The sequence below is a fragment of the Amphibalanus amphitrite genome, unplaced genomic scaffold (assembly GCF_019059575.1).
Source record: "Amphibalanus amphitrite isolate SeventyFive unplaced genomic scaffold, NRLGWU_Aamphi_draft 000945F_arrow, whole genome shotgun sequence".
In the NCBI taxonomy this organism is placed as follows: domain Eukaryota; kingdom Metazoa; phylum Arthropoda; class Thecostraca; order Balanomorpha; family Balanidae; genus Amphibalanus; species Amphibalanus amphitrite.
The window spans coordinates 151,417-179,361 of record NW_024882439.1 but is presented as its reverse complement, the minus strand read 5'-3'; the positions used below and the strand labels follow the sequence as shown (position 1 = coordinate 179,361).

General features: G+C 50.4%; 1 protein-coding gene and 2 non-coding genes across 3 annotated transcripts in view; 2 read left to right on the top strand and 1 right to left on the bottom strand.

Moving 5' to 3' along the window:
• LOC122368407 (CD109 antigen-like) overlaps nt 1–27,945 on the top strand; it is a 114,434-nt gene that overhangs the window by 71,186 nt on the left and 15,303 nt on the right. The window contains exons 4-17 of the mRNA XM_043342316.1: nt 2,868–3,036; nt 7,658–7,770; nt 13,239–13,379; nt 14,356–14,541; nt 14,816–15,040; nt 16,030–16,118; nt 16,324–16,421; nt 17,974–18,131; nt 18,833–18,943; nt 19,438–19,578; nt 20,731–20,886; nt 21,142–21,284; nt 21,736–21,902; nt 22,204–22,427. Coding sequence (XP_043198251.1) covers nt 2,868–3,036; nt 7,658–7,770; nt 13,239–13,379; nt 14,356–14,541; nt 14,816–15,040; nt 16,030–16,118; nt 16,324–16,421; nt 17,974–18,131; nt 18,833–18,943; nt 19,438–19,578; nt 20,731–20,886; nt 21,142–21,284; nt 21,736–21,902; nt 22,204–22,427 — 2,121 coding nt within the window. The remainder of the gene's footprint in view (nt 1–2,867; nt 3,037–7,657; nt 7,771–13,238; nt 13,380–14,355; nt 14,542–14,815; nt 15,041–16,029; nt 16,119–16,323; nt 16,422–17,973; nt 18,132–18,832; nt 18,944–19,437; nt 19,579–20,730; nt 20,887–21,141; nt 21,285–21,735; nt 21,903–22,203; nt 22,428–27,945) is intronic.
• On the top strand, nt 21,411–21,482 carry Trnad-guc. The gene has a single exon. It is a non-coding gene; the product is annotated as a tRNA-Asp (tRNA).
• Nucleotides 22,104–22,175, bottom strand: Trnae-cuc. Its single transcript has one exon. It is a non-coding gene; the product is annotated as a tRNA-Glu (tRNA).

Sequence of the window (27,945 nt, the reverse complement as noted above, 5' to 3'; positions counted from 1 at the left end):
TTCGCTCAAATGTCGTTCGCTGAAATGACGCTCGCTCAGGTGTCGCAGAACCAGGTGCGCTAATGGATAGACGATGATTCATCAATCGTCGCCGCATTATGCCTAAAATGCATTCAAAAGCCCGGGTGGCAGCCTTCACCGATCACGCTGCCTCGCTGGATAAAGGGTGAACGATTCAGTGGTGCAGCTGCCTGGCTGAATCTGAACTGTGGAACATCGTGTGCAGCACTGCGAGATGCTTTTCATCCCGCCCATCTTTCGATTCCGATCTTGTAAGCTTTCAGACCATCGAAAACATTCGTCAGTTACGAACGCCTTTCTTCCACATCCTTTGAACTTGTGTCACTCGCTTCTCAGAACTCCTAACCTCAAATGCGCCGCATAGCTCCGGGCGCGTGCCAGCGCAGATCGGCCCGTATGCGTGCGGCTCCCCCGACGGTGGGGCGACACGCGCATTACGCACAATGCGACGAGCGGGTGGTCGTGTTGTCGCGCGCGCGGCGCGGCGGCTCTGTGTTGTGGAAAGCGGTCGGTAGCGGTGATCGCGTTGTTTGTTGGTGTGTGTGCCGACAGAGGTGCCGCCGGCCGCGACCGACGGCTTCCTTCCTACCCGGAAACACACCCGTCGCTACCGCCGCTGGGGGGCGGGGAGGGGAGGGAGGGGAACAAGGGGATGTGGTGGAGAAGGGGTACTGTGGTAGCGCCGAGCGGTCTAAGCGGCTGTAGTGGGAACTTTGGGAGGCAATGTATTGCTAAAGGATTCGTCCAGACGTCCAGTGCTCTCCAACAATCGTAGAACCTTGTAAAACAAATTAACGGCGAATGGGTTATGTTTTTGTCTGTCAAGAACGCTTCCACTTCGCATATTCTGTGATTGATTTGGTGCCAGCTGTCTCAGTTATACATACTTCATGTCTATGATAAAGGACTGAGGATAAGAATGTAGGCATGAACTAATGTAGGCATGAATGTTAGCATGAATTGTGGGACAGTGCGAGTGCTGAAAGGAACATTTCGGGCGCGATGATATTAGCCGTTTTCACGACGGGCTATCCGGCGAATGCACCTGATTTGACCAAATCTGCACCTAATCTGTACCAGATGTGCACCAAATGTGTACCAGATGGCCGTCGTGAAAACGGCTACTATTCTGTCTAGGGCCACATTATGAAAATCAGCTTTCAAACAGTTTGGTTGGTAGGCATTCTTACTCTCAGACCTTTATGTTCTTCCATATCGCGCAGTGCATTAGCTGCCGACGTTTCACTGGAAAGATGTTGCGAGAAATGACCAAATTACGGTGTTCTAGTTCAATCGCGCCTTCTTTATTTCGTTTCAGCGGTGCTGATTGAAGGAAATGTTGACTGAAGTACGCCTCGTTGCGAGCTCTTTTCATCTCGGTTAGAGACGATGTTTATTGCCTCCGTCTGGGAGCGCTGTTCGCAGTTTTTCGGCAGGCTGTTATCTATCGCAGTATATTTTCTTTTGTCCGGTTGTTGCCTGAGTGTTCGGTGATTACATCCAATCGCTGATTTATTTCTCTAGTTTCTGTTGGTTGTAATGAGATAGGGCTGCTGAGAGAAAAAAAAAAACGCTGCTGTAAATAACTTGGGGGAGGTATTCCTTGTTCACAACTTCATGCATGTTGCATACGCAACCGGCAACACGTATTACACGTAAGATATAAAATGAAGTAGATACGCTTAACGACTGTTGAGCATTAGTAGGTACATACTAGAGATGTCAATCGGATACCAACTTTTTGGTATACCGATACCAAACCGATACCAACTTGGTATTTGGTATTTCAATCGTAATGTGTTTGGTATTTTGTTGGTATCATGAACCCTCACTAATATATAAGAGGCCAAGAAATCGGTAAAAAGTTGGTATTGCCCTCATTTTCCCAAGTTGGTTTGGTTTCGGTATTTCCCCATGGTTTTGGTTGGTATTTGGTTTGGTATCGGTATTCCGATTTTCCGTAATTGACATCACTAGTACATACCTACTTTTTGTATGTTTCTTTAATTCCACGGTCCAGGCGTTTAGGCACTCTCACTCGATTTCCTGGAACCTCACGGATATCAACGATTTATTCATGCAGTCTCACAACAGGCATGCGGTTGTTGATGTCATTCGCGTGTCCTACCTCAGCTACCTGTATCGCCAGATAAAATACAGATACACGACTTTGGCTGATCACGTGTCAGGAACTTTCCTCATCTAGTTAGCAGTAATTCGCTCAGCCATGTCTCACTGCGGTAGGCTACTGGTCACGTGACTTGTGTACCCGCTGTAACCGCTACGGGTCGTGCCCACAGTAGAGGGCATTGTTCATGCATTGTGTCACCCAGGGTAGGGTTCGTGACCCTTTGTGCCGGCAACCTAGCCACTTGAACCACCGTTCTCACCACGAGAAGCCACAGCCTTTCCGCGTGTGACCGTCACGTATGTTGGGCAATTTTCTGGTCATAGGTGATGAATGCGCTGTTTTCGCGGTGCGTTTGCTTCAGATGCTACCCGCAGTGGGGTTTTGAACGGTAGTTATTCTGTCAGTGAACTAGGCCTGACCTGTACTTGTATGGATAAAAATCCCGAGCTTGGGATTAGAACAGTGATTGTGCAAATTCCTTGCGAGATCTTCATATGAAGCTGGCGGGCCGCCAACAGCAGCTGACCAATAACGTCTTCTCTGTGTATGTTACAAATTTCCAGAAGATATTATGAGGAAGCATGATGGATCTCACCTTGATCTTACTTTGCTCTTTGCTTTACTCACTGCTCGCGTAATTAATAAGAAGACTTTTTAACTTATGCTTTACGCACTGACATACTGGAGTTAACTGACTTGACCTACCGTTCGTCAGGTGCCGTCCAACAGCGGGCCGGGTCGGTACCGTCTACACGTGGAGGGGAACGAGCCGGATCAGCTGGAGGGCTCGCTGTTCCGTAACCAGACCGAGCTGCGGTTCGAGGCGCGCTCGCTCACCATGCTGGTTCAGATGGACAGCCCCGTCTACCGGCAGCTGCAGACAGGTGAGGGGTGACTGCGGGGTCAAGGCAAGGGTCCGGTTCATATAGAGCTCCTTTGCTGGATAAATGGCACTTATTGCAAAGGGTGACCCGATGGATGAGTTCATTTAGCCGCCCTTACACACCGTACCAACGTTACCAAAAGTGTCCCTTTGAGCTAGTCGCACTTTGGCAAGTGACACACAGCTACGGGCTTTTCTATATGAGCTGGGCCCTGCAGGGCTCATTTGCGCAGTCATGTCACGGAATTATGGGCCCTCAGAACGCCCCTGTGGATGCTAAGGTGACAAAAACGATTTCCGCGGCCAACCCACGCGCTATTCGATAAATGTCACCGACACGTGGCATCACGCAACCGGAAATTCCGGTCACACCTGCTGACGCGAGGGAAGTTTTGGGTGCGCTCACCGTTAGCGAATTTATTTTACTTACGGATGCGATAAACCTTTGAAGTTCATGACCTTCGTCGAGTTTATTTCTTGTGTGTTGGGTAAACGAGCCCTGCTCAGGAGCGAGCTTGTGTGACACAGGATGGTATTTGAAAGATTGTGATGCGATGCTGCTGCAGTAACTCATTCGTTCAACACCGCTGTTGAATCACTCACCCATTGCTCCATGTGCTGCACTGATGAAATTGCGCCCATTGAACAAACGACTGCCGATCAGTGTTCGTTTGTTTTACGTTTGCCCTTACCTCTCCATGGCACACGGGGGCGCACAGTCTGTCGAGTGTCGAGCACACCCCTCTTTACGAGCCGACCAGCCGGTCGGCACTTTAGTCGCCATTACCCCGCATTGTTCCTGTGCGGGAGGGGGTAGTGGCCGGCTGGGGCACCGGAGGGGAAATCAGTGGGACGTCCGCTGATTACCGACGTGTGCCACGTAAATTTGAGCCGGCCACGTGCCACGTGCCGCACGAGTGACCCCCCTCCCCCAGTGCTGGCCGCCCCTGTCTGCCCCTGATGGCGCCCTTCCCCCTCATGGCCCTTCCCCGTTTATTTTTCGGTCCATCTGGCGAGAGGCCACCGTGGACATACGCTCATTCTTTGAAACGCCGTTTTTCGTGATCCGTTTTGAATGAAGCTATGTCGAAACCGAGAAGATGGCTTCTGAAGACGTCTTCATAACCCAGCAGGATGTCATCCAAAGGGCTTATGAACCCTGCTGAAAGACGAATCCGTCCATTAGATTCTCAGTCACGTAGCCAGACAGCTTTGTTGGAATCGTCGTTTGATTTAAGGCCTGTGTCGCGTTCTCTGTAGGGGTACGCCGCCGGTGCCGTTTTGAGGCTTGTGAAGCTGAAACGGCACGCTGTTATCAGTATTCGTGGCATGATGTTGTCTGGTTCTGATGGTCTGTGTTTAAAATGACGCCATCTTCCGCAATGGTCTTTACTTCTCTCCAAAGGACAGACAATATAGCAGCTGTGTTATGCAGCAGTGGTCACTATTTTCTCTGTAACCATCCACTGTCCCCGCCGATGCGTCCCCTGCTCCTATGATCGGCAGCTGCCCTGAGGGGTTTGTAATCGTCACCCCACTGCATGTTTATCCCGACTGCCCCTGATCAGTCACCCTCTGGAGACCTGTGATTATCCCCTCTGGCGTTATCTCCTCAGAAATGCCCCGCTCCTTCTGACCTCATGGCGCATTTCGGATCGCTGGGGCTTGGCTTCGGTTGGGATGACGGAATTGTTGATATAAAGGCAGATCGATGGCTCTTTTGGGGTCGTTTGTCTGGAGGTTTCAACTAGTTTCTTGCCGTAGTCCGCGCTGCTTTGTCTCTTGTCTGCGTGCACTCACACCCCATCTCGACGTTTCCTCCATTCCTTTCCGTTCCTTCACGTCCTTTTCCCGCTGCTCGGTCCACCCCACTGCTGTAAGGGGGCTTACCACTCCCATTGGAGTGGTGCGTGTCCACCCGAGCCGTGTCCCAGTCGACTGATGACTTCTTCAGCGTCTCTAACAGTCTCTGCTGCGCCCTCGGAAGGCGAGTAATGGCCGCCATCACTCCCGAGAGTCAAGTAACGCACACGCCGGGACCGGGACGTGTTTTTACCCAGAATGCTGAACTCGCTGCTGAGACTGGCGCGTGCCCGGGATGGTGCGACGGCGTAGGGCGTAGCGGGAAGTTGAAGGAACGAGGAGAATAGAAAGAAAAGATGGAAATTAAAATCTCTCAACAGACTGGCGATGGGATGGGTGATTGGAGGGGGAGGTCATCAACGCTCATCGCTTTCAAAACCTAACGCTGCAGAAGACTTGGAAGGTTTTATGTTCTTCAAGTTGGACTTTTTTAGATAAGAGAATTGACTTTTGTTGAAGCCCCGAAATTTATTGCATATTGGTATTTCGTTGAACACTTTTTGTTTCAGATTTTAGTACTGGATATCCAATCTTTCGGGAGGAATTTCATTTCCTGCTGTCGGTTTCTTACTATGTTTGTTGTCTGCCTTCGTTGTTCATCGCTCCTTTACGGGATTCCCCTCTAACAAGCGGCGCCGCTGCTCTCCTATGGGAGTCACAACTGTCCGTCCGTGGGCCTGTTTTGCCGGCAGCGGCCGCGGGGAGGCCGCTCCGCTGGGGCTGGCCGGTCGGTGCCAACGCCCGGGGCGCCGCCGAGTGCCCTCAGGGGACACCGGTCGCCGCCGGGGTCGCAGGGGTCACACACCCCGCGCGCTGGCGCAGCTGGTGGACTGAGCTGGGGTCAGAGGAGGGAGGGTGGCGGGGCAGCGGCCAGACCGGTACCCATGGGACCAGACAGCCAGAGGAAGGGTGAACCGGGTGAACCATTTGCCTGTGGTGAAAGTCATTGTCTCTAATTAAAGTTCATGACCGTGGGTAGCGGGTGCTCTCTTGTGTCTTTTTCACCAGCTGTTTCTTGGAAGCATAGTTCAATGTAACTATGGACGGGACAATCGCTTAGCTTCTCTGCGCCAGACAAGCTTCACTGCGCTCACCTTATTGACAACACATCTCAAAAGCTGTTTGTGACGTTACGTGTTCTTTTAACGGCACCCTTTTATCAGCACCCATGCAGGGCTCCATTCATATGAACCAATTAGGTCGATCCTGGATGGCCCTTTCAGTGTGGACCCGTTTCGCGTGGGGTACCGCCTGGTCCCGGCCTGCACGACGCACGCATCATCAATCATTTCCCACCACCTGCCAATTCACGGCGCCGCGCTCGTACCAGTTTCGTCCATCCCTCGCGGATAAATACTCGAAGGCCAGTTTCACCAACAAAGAATAGACGGCTGCGATTATTTTTTGACAAAACGATAGTCTCAAAATGTCATTTACTGCTGAAAATACTAATCGCTGACTTGAAAAATGTAACAACTTAGCTTTCAAGTGCTATATTATTTGGTCAGCCATTACTTTGTTCACCTGGTAATAGGATTTATAGACTATCGTTTTGTCAAACAATAATTGCAACCGTCTATTTTTTGTTGGTGAAACTGGCCTCACTGGTTGAACCGTGGCGGACCAGCGTTTGTTGGTTCGAGATAAAAGTCAAACCCTTGATGGTGATTTGATTTTCATCCGTCGCTGTGATTGCTGAGACTGTTCAACGTAAGACTGGGATGTCTTTGATCAACTTGTGTTTGTGTGCATAGCCCTGGCTCCTGACTGGAGCTCAAAATACTTAGGAATTCAACAAAGCAAGATGCAGTTCATAGGATGTAAGGCTGAATTTGAATCCAAATCGAGCCCAGGCGCTGCAGGGTACGCCACCTAGAGTGTCTCTTTCGGAAGTGAGTGTGCCAGGAGTGTCTACAGTCGCAGTCTCGGCGGTCCTCGCGCGCCGGCCGCACGGCGGTGAATCTGGCGCACTGGTGAGATACCATGCGCGCCGTGCGCCTCACAGTTTAACCGGTTGATGAGCAGTGCATCGATGGGATGCCTGTTGGATGCCACGAGAGGTCGGGGTGTGTGTATAAGAAGATGGTGCAGCTTGCCTCAGCTGCTGCTGTTGCGTATGTGTACCTATATGGAGAATCGCGTAAAGTTATGGTTTGAAAGGGAACTTTGTTTATGAGGTGCAGATTTTGACGTTCTTTGAATCCCGTGTAAGATCCTTAATTAACTACCATTTTTTAGATACATTGTGTCCTAATTTCAGGAGAGCGTTTAACATTTACTGCTGCGTTGTGTTCCACGAAAACGGTCACCTCTTTGTGGCGAAATCACAACACCATTAACACAACGGTAGCTAAAGTAAACAAGGGGCGGCGTTTTTCGTCTGGGATGGGCCACAAAATATGCTTTTCCTGCCAGCTTGAAGAAGCACCTGTGACCGGGTCCTTCCCACCTGGCGCACTGCTTTCCCCGAGCGGATGAATTTTTACTGTTTCTACGAGACGGTCCACTAATATTTTTGATAGCTAAGTGGAACTTTGCTAGTGATATGCAGTATGCTCCTAGATTAAGCATCAAACTTCAAGTACAGTTCAGTCGCGCTTTGATGGGTCACGTTAACGTTCTTTCAAGCGACCTTGCTTCACTCACATTTCTGTGACTCCAGTTCTATTATCCAAACTTTGCCTCGCTGCCTTTTGGTTGTAATGGGTTAGGACTCAACTCGCCAAATCTAACAGATGCACGTCTGTCGTATGTTCCAGTTCGGTTCCGGGTGGTACTGCTGGGAACCGATCTCAAGTCCTTCAAGTCCTCGGCGGACGTCCGTCTGCTGGATCCGAACGGCATCATCATGAAGCGATGGCCGTCACTGCAGGTGAGCTCCGGGTCGAGCTAAGTGATGGTAGAAACGTTAGATGAATTGTTGATTTACGCCAACATGAGAAGAAGAAAAATTGTTTTTGGTCAAATGGCCCCGCGATTATGCTATACTTAACCTGAACATTGACAAATGTGGCTGGTCGATGTCGATGCTGAAAGCTCGGAACAAAAGTACAGGAATTTATAGCGGTACTCCACGACAGATAGTTGAAACTTTGTCCACAATTTCCACACGGCCGACACTGCTTGTGGTTAGCGAGGAGTGGAGCTGGTGCGCCAAAGCGTCATATTTCTCTGACGCAGGATCAGCCAATGGCTTACCGGCGCTTTGTGCGGATTTGTTTCACGATACTGGGCCCGATTTTGTCGCTGTATGTGATGGTGGTTATGTCCCTGAGCTTAGCTACATAGCCGTTTACATAGATTTTTGGACTATGAATCATTTATGGCGCCAAAAACTGCATCCCGATTCAATCAAGCAGCCTCATTTCCATATTGAGGCTGCATATTGACGTGGAAAGTAGCGTCGTTTTTCAAAACCCGATAATGGTTTCATTATGATTGCCTTAATGTGACAATACTTGTTGCGATAAAAATCAATGCGTGATTTGCGATTCAATCTGTTAGCTTACTCTGCATTGTTCATGCTCCAAAATGGGCGTAACTCTTCGTTCTGCAGGTTAAACGTAAGAAAATTGCTGCAATTGCATCAGTATCGAAGAGCATAGCGGTACAGTATCATGAATTCATAATGTCACATGACATGCATCATAACTTCCTATCCTCTATTAGGCTGAATGCCAGGAACTGGCCGTAGCACCTCGCCCATAGGCCCTGGCAATAATACACACTCTCCTGGATTTACAAGAGCGACCGGACTTACTGGAGCGGCAACATCACAGAGACACGAGACTACACATGTTTTGCACGAGACCATTGCAGTAGAGTGCAAAGTCCCGTGCGACAAGTAATGACACAATGACACATAGCCCATCGTAGCTTCTCGGCACAAGACAGACAGATGCGGCGGTTATCCGAAGGATAATCCCCGCATAAATCTGGTTTTGGTGGAACAGCACCTGCGCGTATGATGGTCCATTAGTCGGTAAATCTTCCATTTTTATCTGCCGCATTTTCCCCATGTGAAGTTTTTTCGTTTGGATCATTTAGCACATCCATGGAATTCAAGGACAGATCAAAACAATATAAAATATATGATGACAGGCAAAGTAGACCACGCTCTCAGCCTTCATCAAATTCACTCATGGATTCATAAGCGTACCATGGATCCTAATTCCTAACCTATCCAGCGGGTTTTACTGAGAGAGGGCAATAGTACGTTATGGAAGCGTAGACAAAGCCCGAAACTCAACTGCTTAGTTACAAAATAAGCATTTTTCATTACACCACCACCAACAAAACAAAGCTTGTTAGCTATGTAGTACCTACAAGTATGCACAAACCTGCTACTCGGTAGCCAAGTGCCAACCGTAGCCAACGCCAGCCCCCCCCCCCCCCACTGACTTGGAAATGGTGGGGGGGGGGGGCGGTGGAAGAGAGATGGCACGATACCGACCCACCAAGGCCCACACCGCCGCGGGCCTAAATTGCGTGTTAAAAATGCAGCGGCTCGTCTGCCCGGAGCCCGGGCGCGTGTCGAGCCACCGGGACCCGGGCGGGACCTCGGCTGAATTCGAGGTTACGTAGGCCACGCACGGCAGTGACGAACGGTGACATGGAGGGTGGAGTGGCGCTGGGACTGCTGAGGTTGGACGTGTATATTATGCAGGAGGTCAGAGATTGGTGGTGTGAGCTTGCGCTGAGGTGCATCAGTTTCGGGACATATTACAGATGGACGGTTTACAGCGTCGTGCTAGCTCTGAATAGCATGCACTTGTTCTGAACATTTTGCGTGTTAATGATCAGACAATAATCTAAAGAAAACATAAATGCAAACGTTTTTTCAAGTTTTTTTACTGTTAACACACCAAACTAGGTTAGTGGCACAATGCAGTCGATCCAATATTCGTCAGGTCGCTTTGCAAACATCCCCCAGGCATTCAGCGTTGTTTGTCGCGGGAATGTCCCCCTGGACCGACAGACACTTCTAGACCTTCCTGTCGTGTTTTACACTCATGCGTCTTCTAGTTGTCACGCCATCTTTAGACACCTTGTTTCCCTCATGTCAATATTTTAGACCATAAACACGCTGAATAAACGAGGATTATTTGCATAAAAAGCGGCAATGTGCCAAGGATTCATCGATTGGGACAGGAAGGACACAAAAACCAACGGCTTTAGAGCCTGGAATTTATGTCCTGGGTGAGCGAATGAAGCGGTTCATTCGTCTGTGTAACGACCCAAAGCCCGGCCAGCGACGCTCTCATGCCTTTTTGGTGCACAGATAACATCACGTGACTAACAACCAAGTCACATTGCCCCAACAGACGGTAAATAACTTTTGAAAATACCAATTTCCAATTTTAATGTTTTCTGGACCAAAATTATGCGAGGAATCCGATGGTGTGGTCCCCGAAATCTGAAAATTTCCATTTTGGAGATAGCACCTATTTTTTGAAAAATAAATATTCGTCAGGCTTAATAGTCAAATAAATTGGAAATATAATGAGTTAATTTTTGTAACAACACTGGAATGTGTCGAACATGAATTAGAGATATATTTTAGCTGAGATGATACTATATCTGCGCATACATGTACATGAACTAGTACATTAACCCTCGTCGGCCGAGAAGGGGTGGGGCGGGTGCCGCCTAATAGGGCTTTTCGCGATAGCTTAAAACTCGCTTAGGGTAGACAGCTGAAACTTGGCATACCTAATCTTTTATTCAAGCTGGATCTTTTGACCTCAACTGCGTTTTCAGGTCAGGTCAGGTCACTGACCTATGACGTCATAAATGAGCCTCTGCGAGGTCCTCAGATGTTGCAACTTTGCAACGCCCTCAGTGCCAGAGGAACTTTCACAGGAAGATAAAACTTACAGGACGTAGTATCCTTCAGAGGTCTTACAACTTGTATATCTCGGATTTAACCTAAATGTCACATGAGGTCAGGTCGGTCACGTGACCTCACCACTATAAGTCAATGGGGGAAATACGAAAACTGTTATTTTGGCGCCGGTAATGATCTAAAACTATCCCAAGCACATGAAATCGTGGTTTCATGATCGGACCTTACAAAGAGTACATGAAACCACGATTTCATGTGCTTGGGACAGTTTTAGATCATTTCCGGCGCCAAAATAACAGTTTTCATAGTTCCCCCTATTGACTTATAATGGTGAGGTCACGTGACCGACCTGACCTCATGTGACATTTAGGTTAAATCCGAGATATACAAGTTGTGAGACCTCTGAAGGATACTACGTCCTGTAAGTTTCATCTTCCTGTGAAAGTTCCTCTGGCACTGAGGGCGTTGCAAAGTTGCAACATCTGAGGACCTCGCAGAGGCTCATTTATGACGTCATAGGTCAGTGACCTGACCTGACCTGAAAACGCAGTTAAGGTCAAAAGATCCAGCTTGAATAAAAGATTAGGTATGCCAAGTTTCAGCTGTCTACCCCAAGCGAGTTTTAAGCTATCGCGAAAAGCCCTATTAGGCGGCACCCGGCCCACCCCTTCTCGGCCGGCGAGGGTTAATGTACTAGTTCATGTACATGTATGCGCAGATATAGTATCATCTCAGCTAAAATATATCTCTAATTCATGTTCGACACATTCCAGTGTTGTTACAAAAATTAACTCATTATATTTCCAATTTATTTGACTATTAAGCCTGACGAATATTTATTTTTCAAAAAATAGGTGCTATCTCCAAAATGGAAATTTTTCAGATTTCGGGGACCACACCATCGGATTCCTCGCAAAATTTTGGTCCAGAAAACACTAAAATTGGAAATTGGTATTTTCAAAAGTTATTTACCGTCTGTTGGGGCAATGTGAAGTGTGAGGCGACAGACGGCAGACGGTCACGTGACGAATGACGATGTTCCGTGGGGCTCGGCCCTGCCGGTCGACATGATCGTACGTTTGTGTCTCTGTCGGGGTCTGGAGTCTGTAGACTCGATATGGAAGGTGCTGGAGATACTCCAGGCTTTATACGGTCTTCAGCGTTGAAGGGAGAGGTTGTATAGTAAGGTGCATCTAATGTTCGGCCTCCTAAAGGGAATGCTGCGTGGAGGGGTGTCTACCAGTAAGGATTTATCAGCCAAGTGTGAGACGACAGACGGAAGGACAGCCTGTTTCACGTATGATGTTGGTCTGCAAGGCCGGCTGTAAATTACCAGTGACGCTTCTTCGTAGCCTAATGTGACTCCATCCTCGAGCCTCGATATGACCACCGTAATGTCTCACTCATCTGTCGGCATTTCAGCGCGATCCATTGTTCGGGGCGGATAATGTCTGTGGCTGGGATTCCGGTAACCGCAGCCGCGCGGAAGACGCCACTTTGGTCTTGTTTGCGCCGCGTTTACGGCCATCTGCCGTCTTTATCACGTCACCGCTGCGCCGTTTTTGCCATCGTCGGCCCGGCGCTGTGCCCGTGTATTGGCGGAAACGGTAGCCCGCCGTTGTGATCGCGGCTGCTCGGCAGGGTTTTTACGGACAGATGCGACCACGACTGTTTTTGTTGTAAATCGTTTATCGGCGCGGGGCTAAATTGCGAGGTGCTGTTATCATGTTAATTGTTAACCTGGTTAAGAATCCGTGTGGCCATTGTTTTTGTTGGGGACGAGCACCATGTTTCGTTTCGATCTTGACCTGATTCTAATCATCGCATGACCAAACCATCGTGTGTTTTTGTATCAGTCGTGTGGAACCTTATTTGACCTGGTCAGCGTTCAACTTTGCAATAACCCGACACTCCATACTACAATAGTCTCTTGTCTGTTTATTGCAATACCCACCGATCTGACCTCTTGCTGATCTGACCCTGACCTATCCCACAGTTCAGCACGGGTTTTGTGTCCGCCGATTACCTCGACACACCTGACTGAGCTAATTGTGACCCTTCCTCACAGTCCAACCCGAGCCTGGTGTCTGCCCAGACCCGCATTGACCTGATTCTGACATCTCCCTCAGTCCAACACTGGCCTAGCGTCTGCCAAACACTCCCTACTGACCTGACCCTGACCTCTTCCCACAGTTCAGCACGGGCTTAGTGTCTGCCGAGTACCCGCGCTGACCTGACTGACCTTTTCTGACCTCTCCTTACAGTCCAACAAGGGCCTTGTGTGTGCCGAGTACCCGCACTGACCTGACCGACTCTGACCTATTCTGACCTCCCCAACAGTCTAACACGGGCCTGGTGTGTGCCGAGTACCCGCTGACCTGACTGACCTGACCTGACCTGACCTGACCTTTCCAACAGCCCAACACGAGTCTGGTGTCTGCCGAGTGCCCACACTGACCTCACCTGACATACCTTTTTCTGACCTCTACCCACAGTCCAATACGGGCCTGGTGTCTGCCGAGTACCCGCTTGGGGATCGGCCGGTCGAGGGTAGTTGGAAAGTGCGCGTCACAGCGCGCGGTCAAACGGAGGAGCAGCCCTTCCTGGTAGAGGTCTACCAGCCGCCAAAGTTTGAGGTAAGTGACTCCGTTGTCGCCCAAGTTTTAGGCAAGTCACATTGGGGTAAGGCAGCGTATGAGTGGTGTATGGATGGGTTATTATTTGTGAAGTGAAACGGCTAAAACAAGGCAAATATTTAAAAAAGAAAGAAAAAGACCGTATAAGACTAATGAAGAAGAGCTGGTTGCGTACCCTTCGGTCTTGTCTTGCGGATGGATGTTCCAGAAAAGTTTGTGCGCCGTTTTGAATATTAATCGGAACGTCCGTCTCGTTTTCTGTGTTTTGGAGAAATCCTTACGGAAATGAATTTTATGTTGAGTGATGTCTGTGTCAAGGGATGACAGCTTTGATAAATTAATGCTATATTTTTGCTCAAACGGCTGTTTTTAAGGTAAAGATTTTCACTTTTCGGCAGATGTCTGCTCTTCTAAACGTCTTTTGTTATATTCCGCCGGACGCATCATTTGATATTTGAACCTCTTGGGCTTTTGTTGCCTCTCACATCTCAGTTGGGGTACAGCATCATTCATTTGTCATCCTATGAAAGCCCATAGGCCGCTAACTCATTTCTCCTGGCTGAAACGAAAGTAGGAAGGAACGAAGAATTGTTTCTGCCTTCGGTGACTAGCAGGGTAAGAAGTGATAGCGGCGCTAAGTTCAGTGACAACACTGTTCTGAAGGCAGCGGTTGGTTGGTAAAACACAAAAAAAGCTCAACGAAAGACGTTTTACGTATGTTTTCGAATGGCGGTATGGTAAACCATTTTCACCACGATTGCAACCACAAAGCGAAACGTTCAAGCGGGATTTTTCAATTCTCAGACATTTTTTTCATTTATCATACACTATCACCCAAGCCTATCTCTGGTTTGACGACCTTGTCAGTTGTCACCCCTGCCGACAGCCCCAGACTCCGTGTCACCCTGCTCTGCTGCGCAATGACCCAGAACTGACCTCTGATATGACCCTGCCACCCCCCCCCCCCCCCCGTCAGGTTTTGGTGGAGACGCCAGCGCTGCTGCGCACCTCCGACCCGGCCCTGCACGTCACTGTGACGGCCGACTACAGCTCCGGCGGCGGAGCCGTGTCGGGTCAGCTGACCCTGCTGGCAGAGGCGGCCCCGCTGCACAGACACGTCGGCTGGAGGGCCAAACAGGTCGTCCTCGAGACGGTCCACTCGGTAAGGGTGGGTCTGGCTGGGAGGGCAGGGACACTGTGGAATGTCGGGGAATGATGTTGAGGCTCAGAATTACTGAGCCTAAATCCGAGCGGACAGCGAAAGGCAGGCAGTTGAAATGTTTCGAAGTTGTTATGGATTTAGTTCGGCCTTTTCACGTTCTTTGAAAATCTCTTACGTTATTTCGAATGAATAGTTTCTAATGCACCATTGTCTTAGTGCCATAGTCTTATTGCCCGTTTCCCTCACGACGGCCACTCTCGTTTTCCCGTTTCAGTTTTCGGGCCGCCACCAGACGTCTGTGCCGATGTCTCAGCTGCTGCAGCTGCTGCAGCCGCTGGACGGCTCCGAGGTCAAGGTCACGGCGCAGCTGGTGGATGACCAGCTGCAGGTCACCGGTCAGGGTCACAGCGCCACTCGCGTCTACGGGGACACCATCCAGCTGAAATTCCTGGGCGGGCCCAGCCAGGTGTTCCGCGCGCACATGCCGTTCAGGGCACATGTGAGTCAGATTGAGAAGAGGGTTGGTCGATAGATTTGTACCGCCGCGCTGGGGGCTTGATTTGAGGCGTGATCTCGGTTTTAGGGCTTGTTTGTTTTTCAACGTGGATGGTTTTTGTGTGTACATATATGTGTTTTTTTTTTCATTTACGGTCTTTGTCTGCCACTGCCAATTTCTTTTTTTTTTCTTCGGGTCAGTTGCTACAAAAAGTACTGCCGTACATCTTTCAGTCGGACGTTTACACCTTATCATTCTCCTGCATACCCTCTCACGAAGACGGGGATCGTTTCCCACAGCCACCTCATTATCCATTCGGCGTTACATTGACCGAGATTGCGACAAAGGATGGTGGGGCCTCCCGGTCGCAGCCCACCGAACATATCTGTGTCAGTAGCGATTGATGAGTCCGCGACCCGTCAGCCTCGGAGTCGCAGAGCTGAATAATGGAGCGGGTCATAGGCTGTCGGGTACATGGGTTCCATGGACTGACAGGCGTGCCGGCGTTTCAAAGCGTGTGGTGCAGTGTTTAGTGTCGCTCGGCTAGATCGGTTTTGTATTTTTGGTGGGCGTTGGAATGTGTGTGGGGGGGAGGGGGGGGGGCATTGTTCTGCTATGGCGGTGGGTTTGGTGCAGATTCTGAAGCAATTTGATCCCCGCATGGCCGGAAGTCGGAACCACGACCGCTAGGCGCCGCTATGAGATTGTCGTTGTATGCCATTGTGCTTACGATTACACTGTCTTCTTGAGCATTTAGCATGCTATCAGGTTTTAATGTATCGGTTGAGATTTTGTCAGACTTGTGCTCACGTGATCTGGCTCGTTGGCCTGCGACATGACCTGTTGACCTTTGACCACCGACCAGACCTGCGACCTCTATCGCCAGCCTGGTGTTGCACATTACCGACCACTCCTCACTCATAGTTGATCGTTTACCTGACCCGGTGACCTATGACGTGACCTATGACCTAACCCATGATCTCCGTCACCAGCTGGTGGCCCATATGACGGACGGCTCCCGTCTCAGTCCGGAGCGGCTGGTCCGACACCGCCTGGACGTCCAGCCGGAGCTGGTCTTCAGGTCAGTCACAGCAGCAAAGGCCGTTCCCGTGTAGCGATTTACATTATTCTCACGTAACGCATGTAGTGTGTGCGGTAATCCTGGCGTCTGCTACCTGATGGATGCTCTCTTTATTATTTGATTCAAAAACTATCTTCAAATGACTCGGGATACGGCAGATTGTTTTCGTTTATGAGCTAACGTTCCGGATCTGACCTCCGTGCAGGGACGGCAAGCGGTTCAAGATGTCGAAGCGTCGAGCTCAGATGTCTCCGAACCACCCGGGCGTCTGGGAGGTGGAAGTCGTCCTGTATGAGGAGCGGGGTGAGTTTTACCCCTCTTCAATATACCCTGAGTTTTGCCCCCGTCACTGCTTGTTTTTTTGTTGAGTAAATTTCTATCTCAGGATTTTACAGCGGAAGGAAATTTTGACATATTGCGCAGTCTGGCGCTGCTTCCTGCCTGATAAACCGCTCATCGCGTTCGTGTCTGGCATTATTCTGAAGTCGCCGTTGCTGAGAGACGCCGGCAGAATTTGATGTGACGCCGCGAACACTCCTGAGGATAGCGGCTGAATCATTGTCTCCTCCCGGTGCCCCGTAAATCAGGGGGTGTCACGTAAAAATGTCACCCGAGAAGCGCTCCTAACCAGCTGGTAATCATGACCAGAATTTAACGTCTCGGCTGGCGACAGATATAGTTGATGCCGTGATGTAATGCTATTGCGACTTGGCTTTGATCTAACCAGAACTATGTCGCTATTTCAGCGGTATGTCAGGTAAAATTATCTGTTATCTCCTCTTCCTAGGTGGCACGCTCGTACTTTGTTGTTGTTGTTGTTGTCGTTCCGGCCGTCGGGCCCGGTGGGCCCACATGGGGGGCCCGTGAGGGCCCCAGCCCCCCTCGGGGGCGACACCTGCGACGTCCGCGCAGGGAGGGCAGCAGGCCCCCGGGCGGGTTCCGGCGGACTCAGACGCCGGGTAGGGCCGGAGAACCCAGCACCCCGCCAGAGTGTCTAGCGCCGTGGGCGCTCTATAGTCGGCCCAGGCGCCGCAGGAACTCGATAACCCGGCATGGGTCAGCGAAGACCTCCCGCAGCGTCGGGTCCTCTCTCCCGAAAACGTCGTGACGGACGCGGGCCGTCGCGGGGCACGACGTCAGGAAGTGTTCCGCGTCCTCCCTGACTCCGCCGCCGCAGGTCGGGCACCCATCGTCCTCCTCCGCCCCGATGAAGTGACGGTAAGCTTGCAGGGCAGGAGAGTGGCCGGTCCGGAGGCGCGCCAGAGCGGTGCCCTCTCTCCTAGACAGGCCGAGCCTGTCTGCCAGCCTGACCCTGCCCGGGCCGACGACATCGTGGTAGTCGTGGCTTAGGTGCGGGCGGGTCGCGGGAGCCGGTCGGGAGTGGCGCGTGCTCTCCACCCACTCTCTGCTCACGTGACGCTTCAGCAGGCTCTTGGCCGCCGCGAAGGTGATGGGTGTCCCGTCCTGCGGCAGCTCAGCGGCCTCCCTGGCCACGGCATCGGCGATCTCGTTGCCGGCGACTCCCGCGTGACCGGGAACCCACTGAAGGTCCACGCGGTGGCGTCGTCCTAGTCGCCGGAGGGATAGCCAGACTTGGTCAGCGACCCGTTCAGTCTGGTTGGCCGGGCCTTCCCTCAGACGCATGAGGGATGATAGGGAGTCGGTGCACAGCTGGATGTTGAGTGCAGGGTCTTGATCGGTGAGGATGGACTCGATGTATTTGAGTGTCTCTCGTAGAGCGAGAAGCTCCGCTGTGTAGCTCGACGTGAAGCGCCCCGCTGGCGCTCGGATCTCGTACTTTGTTCGCACGTGTGCTCCATTTGGGGTCGGTATGACAGATGAGATTCTGTTGCAGACTTCAACCAGCGCATGGACCACGTGCGCTACCTGCGGCTGAGCGCCTCTCTGAAGGACTACCGCGGCAAGACGGCCCGTGCCGAGGCGGTGGCGGCTGCTGTGCACACGCCCTCCAACCTGCACCTGCACCTGGCCACCTCCACACACTTCCCTAAGGTGAGACGAAGCGGGGCTTCCAGATGTGAGAACCCTACCTATTGAGTTGACAGCAAGAACTTAATATATGTTTCTATGATTAAATGGTAGGCGTATGCTTCTCGCAGTTCAAGCTGTAAGTTATAGAAGTTAGTACCTCGCTTTAAAAACAAGTCAGTTGACTTCGAGGTTTGTTTCGTTCTACTTCTGCGAAGTTGATGTTATTTTCACAACATCTTTTGGGCTAATCTAATTTTAAAGCTTCTCAAAAGTTCAGCCGTTCCTGATTATGAAGTTCTCCGTGTGTCGGGTCGAGTTGTATCGCCGAGGGAGGCTCTCTGTATTATCTGGGTCGTCCCGTGTTTACCACGTCCGTAAATCACCCGAGGCTGGCGGCTGTGACAGCCCACTCACGGCCGTGGCGTGCGAGTTAAATTTCCAACTCCGAGTGTAGCCCATCACTCCGGCGATGTCAGATCTGGCAGGGACGGGTCACGCGCTGCGACACCTCAGTTATTGTTCCGTGAGCCCCGTACATTCTCTTCCTTTAACGCAATAATTGTTCGTATAAAAAATCCATGATATCGATAATATTTTATGTCATCCACGCCGGAGCTTTGCCCCATTCTTTTAAAACCTAAAGCAATGTCATACTGAATTTGGCTTTCACTTCTAGAAGTTATTTATGATTCCATGAGAATGATAGTTTGTTTGCCTTTCAGGTTGGTGAATATCTGGTTCTTCACGTGCGCTGCAACTTCTTTATCGACCACTTCCGCTACGTGGTGTTCTCCAAAGGCATCCTGCTGGACCACGGCCTCGTCAAAATGAAGGTCAGTAGGCCTGCTCCAGAATATATTGCATGTTGCTAGGTGAGCTCACAGGTATTTGCATTTTGCCGTTGACCGCTCACCAACGAATAGCTTACAGAGATTGATGTTCGTCACGGAAACCGAATACTGCGGATAACTAACGTTTGCGGTTTACCATGTTTGACTTCATCGATGACTAGCCGATCGCAAATTTATTATCAACTTTATGATGTAGTGTGGTTGGAAGGAGACTTTCTCAACTGTTGTCGATGCCGCAGCTGAACTTAGAGCTCAGACATTTGACCGTGATGTACGATTTAATAACTTTATTGTTTAACATCAGTTAAACAATTCCACTCACTTCAACAACTGAACTTTATCCGCAAACTTTACGCCGAACTCAATCATAACTTCTGTCACGTCTCAACGTGGGACCATGGCACCCAAACTGACAGTCTCTCTTACCCTCCCCTGTGACCCATGACCTGACCCGTGACCTGACCTCTGACCCACAGGCGCCGCTGCACACGTTCCCCATACCGGTGACACCCCAGATGGCGCCGGAGGCCACGGTGCTCATCTTCCACCTGACTCCGTACGGCCAGGTGGTCAGTGACACGCTCCGCTTCCCCGTCTCTGGTCTCTCCAGAAATAACGTAAGTAGGATTTTTTAAAGTAAATTTAGATGTGTGTGCTTGATACGAGCGTGAATATCGTGGTAGAAGGTAATATCGAATTTGGCCGTTAGCTTCTGCGCCTGATTTTGTGTCTCAATGGTCAATTTTTCGGTGTTCATCTTTCTGACACTTTTGCGGTTTCCTATCGCTCGCTCTTCTGTTTCCTTTTCTAGTACACGACTCCAAACTCGTATCCCCAGGTATGTAGGTTCTCGCTCCCTTCTGTTCCAACATCCGGCCTGGGACCACAATCATGGCTGTGTTACAAATTCATGACGTCTGGGGTATTATCTGTTCCGGAACGGTCTGTAATTCATTCCACAGCCACCGTCACCGCCGCCACCGTTTCCTTTCAACTGCCACATTCCTGCTGTCAATACCAAGAATGCCCTCTGTCGCTCGATTTACCTCGCGGCGGCGCGAGTCTTTGACGCGGAAGGAGCGTTTAGCTGCTGCGTGGGGGCATTTTCTGTAACACCGCCGGCAGTGACAGAGGTGGGGGGAGGGGGAGGTAGTCGTAGGGTGTCATGTGGCCCCATTGGGGGTGATGGATACGATTGGATGATTTGTTCGGAGCAGGGCCGGGTGGGCGGATACGTCAGTCGTGTGTGGTACGAGAACTTCTTCCTCGACCGGACGACTGAGGTCAGGGACTTAGATACGACAACAGGAGTTGGAAGTGTTTTGTAGTAGAACGTTGAACCCTTTTTCAGATGAGTTCAGTGTTATCGGGTAGCTGTCAATCACTCAAGCCGTCGTGAACGGTTTTTCTAGGCTGTTTTACGTTCAATTGTGGTGTTACGTGAAAAGAACGAGGCATTCCGCTTTCGAAGTCGATCACGGCTGTTATATTTTGTTGTATGGTGAGGTTGAACGTTCCGCACCGGCACGCTGGTATTACTTTGACACCGAGTCTTGAAATCGTCATCTTGTATGATGTATTGCTCGTCTGTCTTCCCACTCCTGTGTCTGCTATCCATTTGCTGGATGGCTTTATCAAGTTCTCGCTTGAACTTCCGGTTCTACTTTAAGCTGCGCTGAATTTCTACCTGACATCAGCTTCTTACCCACTCCCCATCGAGCTGTCTCTTTTCTCTCTCCATCTGACGCCCGCTCTAACCGGTTCCGCAGTTCACGGTGTCGGTGGCTCGCACCACCCACCCGAACCAGCCCCGGTTCGGGGTCGAGGTGTCCGTCAAAGGTCGCCAGGGGGCCACCGTGGGCCTGGCCGCCTTCCAGTCGCACCTCTACCAGGTCGCCGCCGGAACAGACGTCTCCAGCTTCAAGGTATGTGTGGCGCACCTGCTTCAGCGCGGATCATGAGCGTTGCGCATTCGGATGATCAGAAACGGCCAATGTCCATTTTGAATGCTGTGGGCTGGATAGGTGGCCTCATGGCATGACCTGATTTTACCCAGTTTGGTGCTGCCTGTTAGCGAATCTTCTTGGCTGATGTCAGATGTTCATGTATTGGTATCGCCAAAGGCCCTTGGCACCGGTCATCGCCAACTAACGCTCACGCCGTCCTGTGTCCGTTCCCAGCTGATGCGAGCCATGCAAAAGTTCGACCACAGCGCCTCTAGCGGCGAGTTTGCACATCAGTGGACGACGGACGACGGCCTTCCCGGCCCTACCGTTCATCTGGCCTCTCACCGAACAGCGTTTGGGTTCAACGAAACGCTCGAGTAAGCAAACAGCTTGTTGAATGATGTCATGGTTCTATTATTTTAGATATTCAAGGCAGTTACTGAATTACGCATTTCTCAAATGGTGTCTTCGGTTTGAAACCCCTTACGACCGCCCCTCCTCACTCCTCGATAGTATAGTGGTGAGTATCCCCGCCTGTCACGCGGGAGACCGGGGTTCGATTCCCCGTCGGGGAGCTTTTGTGACTTCATCTGTGATGTCAATAACATGCACTGAATGTCGTCATCCGTGATCTTTACATCCGGATGCGCTGTTCTTGTTTGGTGCGCGTGTAAAGCTGTCCTCCCAAAAATGCTCCTTTGGTAACCTCGCACAACATACGTTCTTTCTCAAGCTCATGTCCTCAATCCCATGCCCTCGGGGTACCTTTGCCCTTAATTCATCCAACCTACTCATCAGTCATCACATCACGCTCTCCTCCCTTTCCAGAGACTCGGAGCTGCTGGTGCTCACAGATGCCGGGGTTCCTCCGCGGCCGCCGCCGCCTCCCTGCACTCTGGGGGGCCGGCGAGCCTGCAGGGCGGGCGGCTGTTACCCCACCTCGGCCCGCTGCGACGGCCGCTTTGACTGTGACGATATGTCCGACGAGTCAGGGTGTGAGTTGAACGGAAGGGGTGATAGCTTGTGGTTAGCAATTCACTCTGCTCAGGCACGATTGTTGGTTAGCTTTTCGTTTCGAGTGGAATTTTGTGGGTTGAGGGCTTTGATATTGCTTTTTTGCCTGTGCTCTGCCTCTGATCATGCGGCTCTCAGTTCTTATTCCACTGGAGGAAAAACTTGGTAGAAGTCAAAATGTGTTCCCGCACCGGGAATCGAACCCGGGCCTCACGGGTGAGAGCCGTGTATCCTAGCCACTAGACCATGCGGGAGTTGTACTTTGACGCGCTTTGTCTGCAGGCGACTCAAGTCTTCACTCTGGCGTTGATGAGTTCCTGTTGCGGAGGCGGAGTCGGGTGCTGTCGGACTTCATGCCGACTTGGCTATGGCGCGACGTCACCATAGGGAAGAACGGTCACATCATCGTGCAGGCGGACGGGCCGAACGTGACGTCACAGTGGACCGTCTCCAGCATCGGCGTGGGCGAGGAGAACGGTCTCGGCTACGTGCACACGGCGGCAAAGGTAGGGTTGGACGTCTATTCATTTTTATTTCTATTCAATCAAAATAATTATGACATTAAAAATAACATAAGCTGAAGTGACACAGAAGTCACTTACCTGGAAAGGACTCCACAGATGTGTGGTGATCCGTCTTCCTTCCCTGAGTGCTCCTCGGCCACTGAGCGACACGAGGCCTTCTCTGCCGCGCCGGCCAGACAAATTGTGCCCTCAGGGTGTCGTCTTACTGACCTGTCAGCCAATCACCGCTTGCGTCGTGCCCCTCGTGTCCCCCCTCCCCCCGCCCCGCCCGCCGGCGATCGGATTCGGTCTCGAACTGTGATGAGACGGTATCAAATGGCACGCAGAAATACAACACCGTATCCGTGCGGCAGATTCAGACGTGATCAGGGTTTAGATAAACGAGGCTCGCGGTCCAACATCACTCAGGAATGAGATATCAGGAGTTGTAGGTCCGAAGACAGTAATCGGAGGGCGGGGGTCATCAGGTCAGAACTCAGAAGTCACTGCTCAGGGGACAGGAGTGAAAGGTAACGGGTCAAAATGTTTCCGTCATATGTTTTTTTTTTCGCCGAAAACAAGGCTAGCTTTGTGTCTAAACGGTTTCCTCCTGTCCAAAAGTTTTAAAAATGCCAGCAGCGCAACTTCAATGACGTTAAGCGACGTATGACTCGTTCTGGACTGGTGGAACTTATGATGAGTTGTTATAAAATACGTCAGCAGCACCAATAAATGACCACGTGCTGCCGCCGTGCATTCAAGGTCATGTCACCGTCGACCATTTCCAGGTGTGGCGTTGTCTGCGTTCTACCCATAAGCTAAGTGCTCAACAAGTCGTCAAAATGACGACATGAGTAAGACGATATGGAGTCGTTCGTTAAGTGTCCAATCGCTCTTCAGTTCCCGAATGCAACTCTGCTATTCGTCAACAAGGTCCAACTTCCACCATCTATCAAACGGTGGCGGTAAAGCGCAGAGAGTGGATTGGTGCTATGTTATATCCTCTTGAGACCGGAAGAAAAGTTTACCAGTAGAAGAACACGGACTTTGGAATGTTTGCTGCTATAGTGGTGCAATTAGCATGTTTAAAGGCAAGGCGTTTGAGCTATGTATGCCAATACACATGCGCGGTAAACTTTATGCATATCATAGTATAAATCCGGACTAAAAACTTTGTTTACGCATGTGCGTCACCACCACTACGGACAGTGTCCGTACAGGTTTTGCAAGGTCCAAAAACTTGTGTGGAATGTCCGTACAAGTTGCGACGACCGAAAATGGACTTTTTGCATGATAAAGCGACAAGTGTTACCAATGTTGCTGGATTTATGTGAAGATCTCAAGATGTTTAAGCCTTTTTGACGAGGAAAGCAGGGGTCTTAATCACGTTTTACTGTGCACATCTATCAGCTAACTTGCTCTCTCTCTCTCTCTCAAATTGTGTGGTAGACCATACTCTTATGTCTAATTCAATATACCAGGGTAGGTATATTGAACCAGTATAACGCCTTTTGGGGCGACTAACGGAGCGAGCGAGAGGGTGAGCCTTGCACGTGCGAAATTTCGAGGGGGTACCTCCAGCTGACTTGTGCACGGCACCCTACTAACCGGTCTCTAGCGATGTGCCAAATTTGAGTACAATCGGCCCAGCCGTTCTCGAGATCTGGAAGTGGCACCCAGCACGTGCGCACGTGCAAAATGGGTCCCAACTGACTTTTGCACGGCATCCTACTAACCGGTCCCTATAGCCATGTACCAAATTTGAGCGCCATCGGTCCAGCCGTTCTCGAGATCTGGAATCGACCCCTGCACGTGCGCACGTGCAGCAGCACCCCAACTCTGGCACATGGATATGCATTGCCTAGTGGGTGCCTACCTGCATGCCAACTTTCAGCGCAATCGGCCAAGTAGTTACCGAGATATTGCAACAATTACAAAAGTGACACCTCTTCGTTTTGCACGTGGCACGTGCATAAGGGGTCACCCACATGCATCGGGAATAGTCCAATACTTGGTAGAAGGAATGAGGCTACCCTACAAAAAATACCGCATGTAAATCGGTCAAGTGGTTGCTGAGATATAAGCGTCGCAGAATCGTGACCACGGCCGGCCGGCCGCTCATACTCAGAAATTTCCGTTATTCTACGTAAGACTCCGCTCGCTTCGCTCGCTCCGTAATTAGGCCATGGACTATACATCGATCTGGAGACGATTGGCACCGACTTCACCGGCTTCAGAGGGCTTGCCCTCACACTGCAGAATCCGCAGTGCAGAATATGTGCCAAATTCAAAATTCTTATACATGCCTACGATGCTACTTGAACCTAACGTTGGAGTTCAAGTTCTTGTTCGCGTAAAGACAAAGAACCAAACCACTGTTTGCGCTATATCGGCACTGCTGAATGCTGCTAGATGGTCGAAGTTGTTGGCGAATAGCAGTGTTGCTTTTAGGAACTGAAGAGCGATTAGACACTTAAAAGATTAAAGATATACAACTCCATCGAATTAACTAAGCCGTTTTGAAGTGCACATGGCCTTATGGCCCATAAGCTATGGGCTGACCGCAAACACTATAAAGCCTCTGAATGGTCGACGGTGGCATGACATTCAATGCACGGCGGAGGCACGCTGTCCTTTTTGTTTGACGTTTTCTTGTGATGCTCCTTAGAGCAGGTATGTTGACTAGAGCAGGCATGTTGACAAGTACAACGTCGCTGCTGCTGCTGAGGTATTGAATATCGAACCCATCATAAGTTTCACCAGTCTAGTGCAAGCTCTACGTCGGTTAACTCTGTTGAAGTGACGCTGCTGGCATTTTTAAAACTTTTAAGGCCGCGTTCCCACTACGACCGTTCAACATCGTAAATTGCAAGAACGGGAGCAAACGGCCGAGATCGTTGATCTAGAGACTTTTCTAAAAAAGTTGAACACTTCCCTAGATCTGGTATACGGGGCAAGATGGGGAAACATCGTGAGACATCGGCAAACGGCTTGGACAAAGCCAGTTGAGAGGAGCGATGATGAAGGAGGGATCGGCACAATAAGCTATTGTAAAAATAATGTTCAGACTATAGGTAGTTGATGACTGATGTGGTAAAAGATCCCATGCAACTGAATGAATGATAAAATTAGAATGCCTTTTAAATTTATTAGCGTGTTAAAAGTACGCGAGCATTAGAAAATATATCAACAAAGCCAGCGAAAAGCATTCACAGCTGTGATAACGACAATCTATTGACTTTTGAAGCGAAAATGTGTGCAGTTGATATAACTCATTGTGGTTTTGCTGTGAATACCTTCGGGAAGCGGTAACCGATAAATTGCAAGTTCCGATGATTTCCTATCAGTTTATTATGGCAACCCTCGATAAAACATTTAGCAAGTTGAAGCAGGCTGCAATACAACTGAATTTGTCGACACAGGTTCAGCGATTTAGGTATACGAGTACCTACAAGTACCTATACGGAGCAGGCATTCAGCTTACAGCAGTGCCACAGCTCATGTCACCATCGTCATGTGACTACGCCATCTCGTCAGGCCATGCTAGAACTGTATTATAAAGGCAATTATAATATCAACTGAACAGACGAGAAGCACTTATGAGTTTAGCAAGGAAACTGACGCCGTGTGCTCAATGAAGACAAGCGAGTGTATTCGAGCACAGTTCACAGCAGATGGTGGCAACTGTCAACGTTTGTCTGACAGCTCTGCAGTGTGGCGTGGCATCACAATGCAGCGGTCTTCCAGAGGAGAGCTTGGCCTAAGCGTTTGAGATCCCAGGCCTATCTACCTGAATCTACGATGCAACTCTTGGTAGCTGGCGCGCAACCGGATGGCTTCTTTATCTGTCTCCGATATTCTGAGTTGCGGAGCGTTGCTACGAAAAGAGGGAGATCAGAAGTGCAAGTCGCACCTGTTCTGACTTAGCGAGGATCATTCGCTCAAGAGTCGCATGCGATGTGCATAACAAGGCCAGACAGCCCAATGACAATCTGTGGTAGTCCCAATCACATGGCGCGATCCAGATGGCCTTGATCCAGAAGACACTGTGATTTGTTTGAGCCTCGAATGAGGCCCTCAGTGACGATCCGACGGCGGAAGCTGCGTGTCTTGAACCGCTTGAGGTCATAAGTGAGCGACGACGCCGGTGGCCACGATGGTCAGAAACTCTGCCTTTAGTTTCACAAGAGCAAGTGCTGCTACGGCATGTATCGCTGTCAGATGATGTAAATAAACGTTTGTTATTTGCGCCGCATTTGCAGTGGCATGAAATTATTTGTAGGATTCTTATTTCCAGGCGCTGATGGTAGGTAAAATAATAAATTGCACTAGACCTACGGTAAATCTGCCGAAATGTTAAGTTATTCATCGCTACTTAGCGCTCGCCTTATACATCTATGTATATAATTATAGTTATGTAGCTTTTATCCGCAAAAATGCACCACCTTTCATGCCTTGCTGCTTGACGTCTCACTTTGAATATCAAGAAACTTCCCAAAAATGGCTTCCTGCTCTATGCACTGCCTAAAAATGCTTATTAGTGTCATTTAATAACTGCACAAACCTTCAAGAACGTTCAAAAAGTTGAACACTGTTCAACTTTTTGGCGACCTCACCAACCAACCAACATGGGGAGCAAACTTTCAAAACCTTACAAATGCCTCCACCCGAAAACACGTGTCAAATACCCGGTTCCCACCACCACCGGCAGAGATCGTAAAAATGCATGCTGTGATTTTGCCGATCTTGCCGGTTTTCTCCCGTTATTTTACTTTACGATATTGAACGGTCGTAGTGGGAACGCGGCTTAACAGGAGGAAGCCGTTTCGACACAAAGCTAGCCTTGTTTTTGGTGAAACTTTCTAACCGAAATGCAGATTCGTTTTCTGCGAGTGGAGCCGTCGCAGCGGGGTTCGCCGGCCGGCCGTCCTGCACCTGGGGACACGAAGCGTGCCGACGAGGAGGACCTCGAGCTGCCGTCCGGTGCCTGTCGCTCGTTCGTCCGCCTGCTGAGCACCGTCGGCCTGTCGGCCGGCCGCGGCTGGACTCCGGTCGTCGGCGCGCTGCTAGCCTTCGTCGTACACTCCAGCATTGGATTCTTCTACATCTATTTGGGTTTCAGATCGTTCCAAGAGGATCAGCACGCTGGGAAACCGTTCTTCACATCACTGTTTCACTCGAATTTCATGGGCATCCCGCAGGCACTGATGTACGTTTCTGTGGTGCTGTCGCTGGCCGTGGGCCGGCGCCGCTACAGCCGTGTGATGTCCGACCTCTCCCGGGTTCTGAAGGAGCTGGAGCTGCTGCCGCAGCCCGTCACCTCGTGGCTGCGACCGAACAGCATCGGCACGGCCATGTGGACCCTTACTGCTGGCCTGGTAGTCAGCTTTTTCGCCACTAAGATTCATGCCACCCTGTGGATGTGCGGAGTGACAACACCGCCGGCCGATGCATATAAGGAATCGTGCGCAGGGTGGCTGGCGCTGACGTTTGGTCTCGCCTTCTTCAACATCTCATCTGT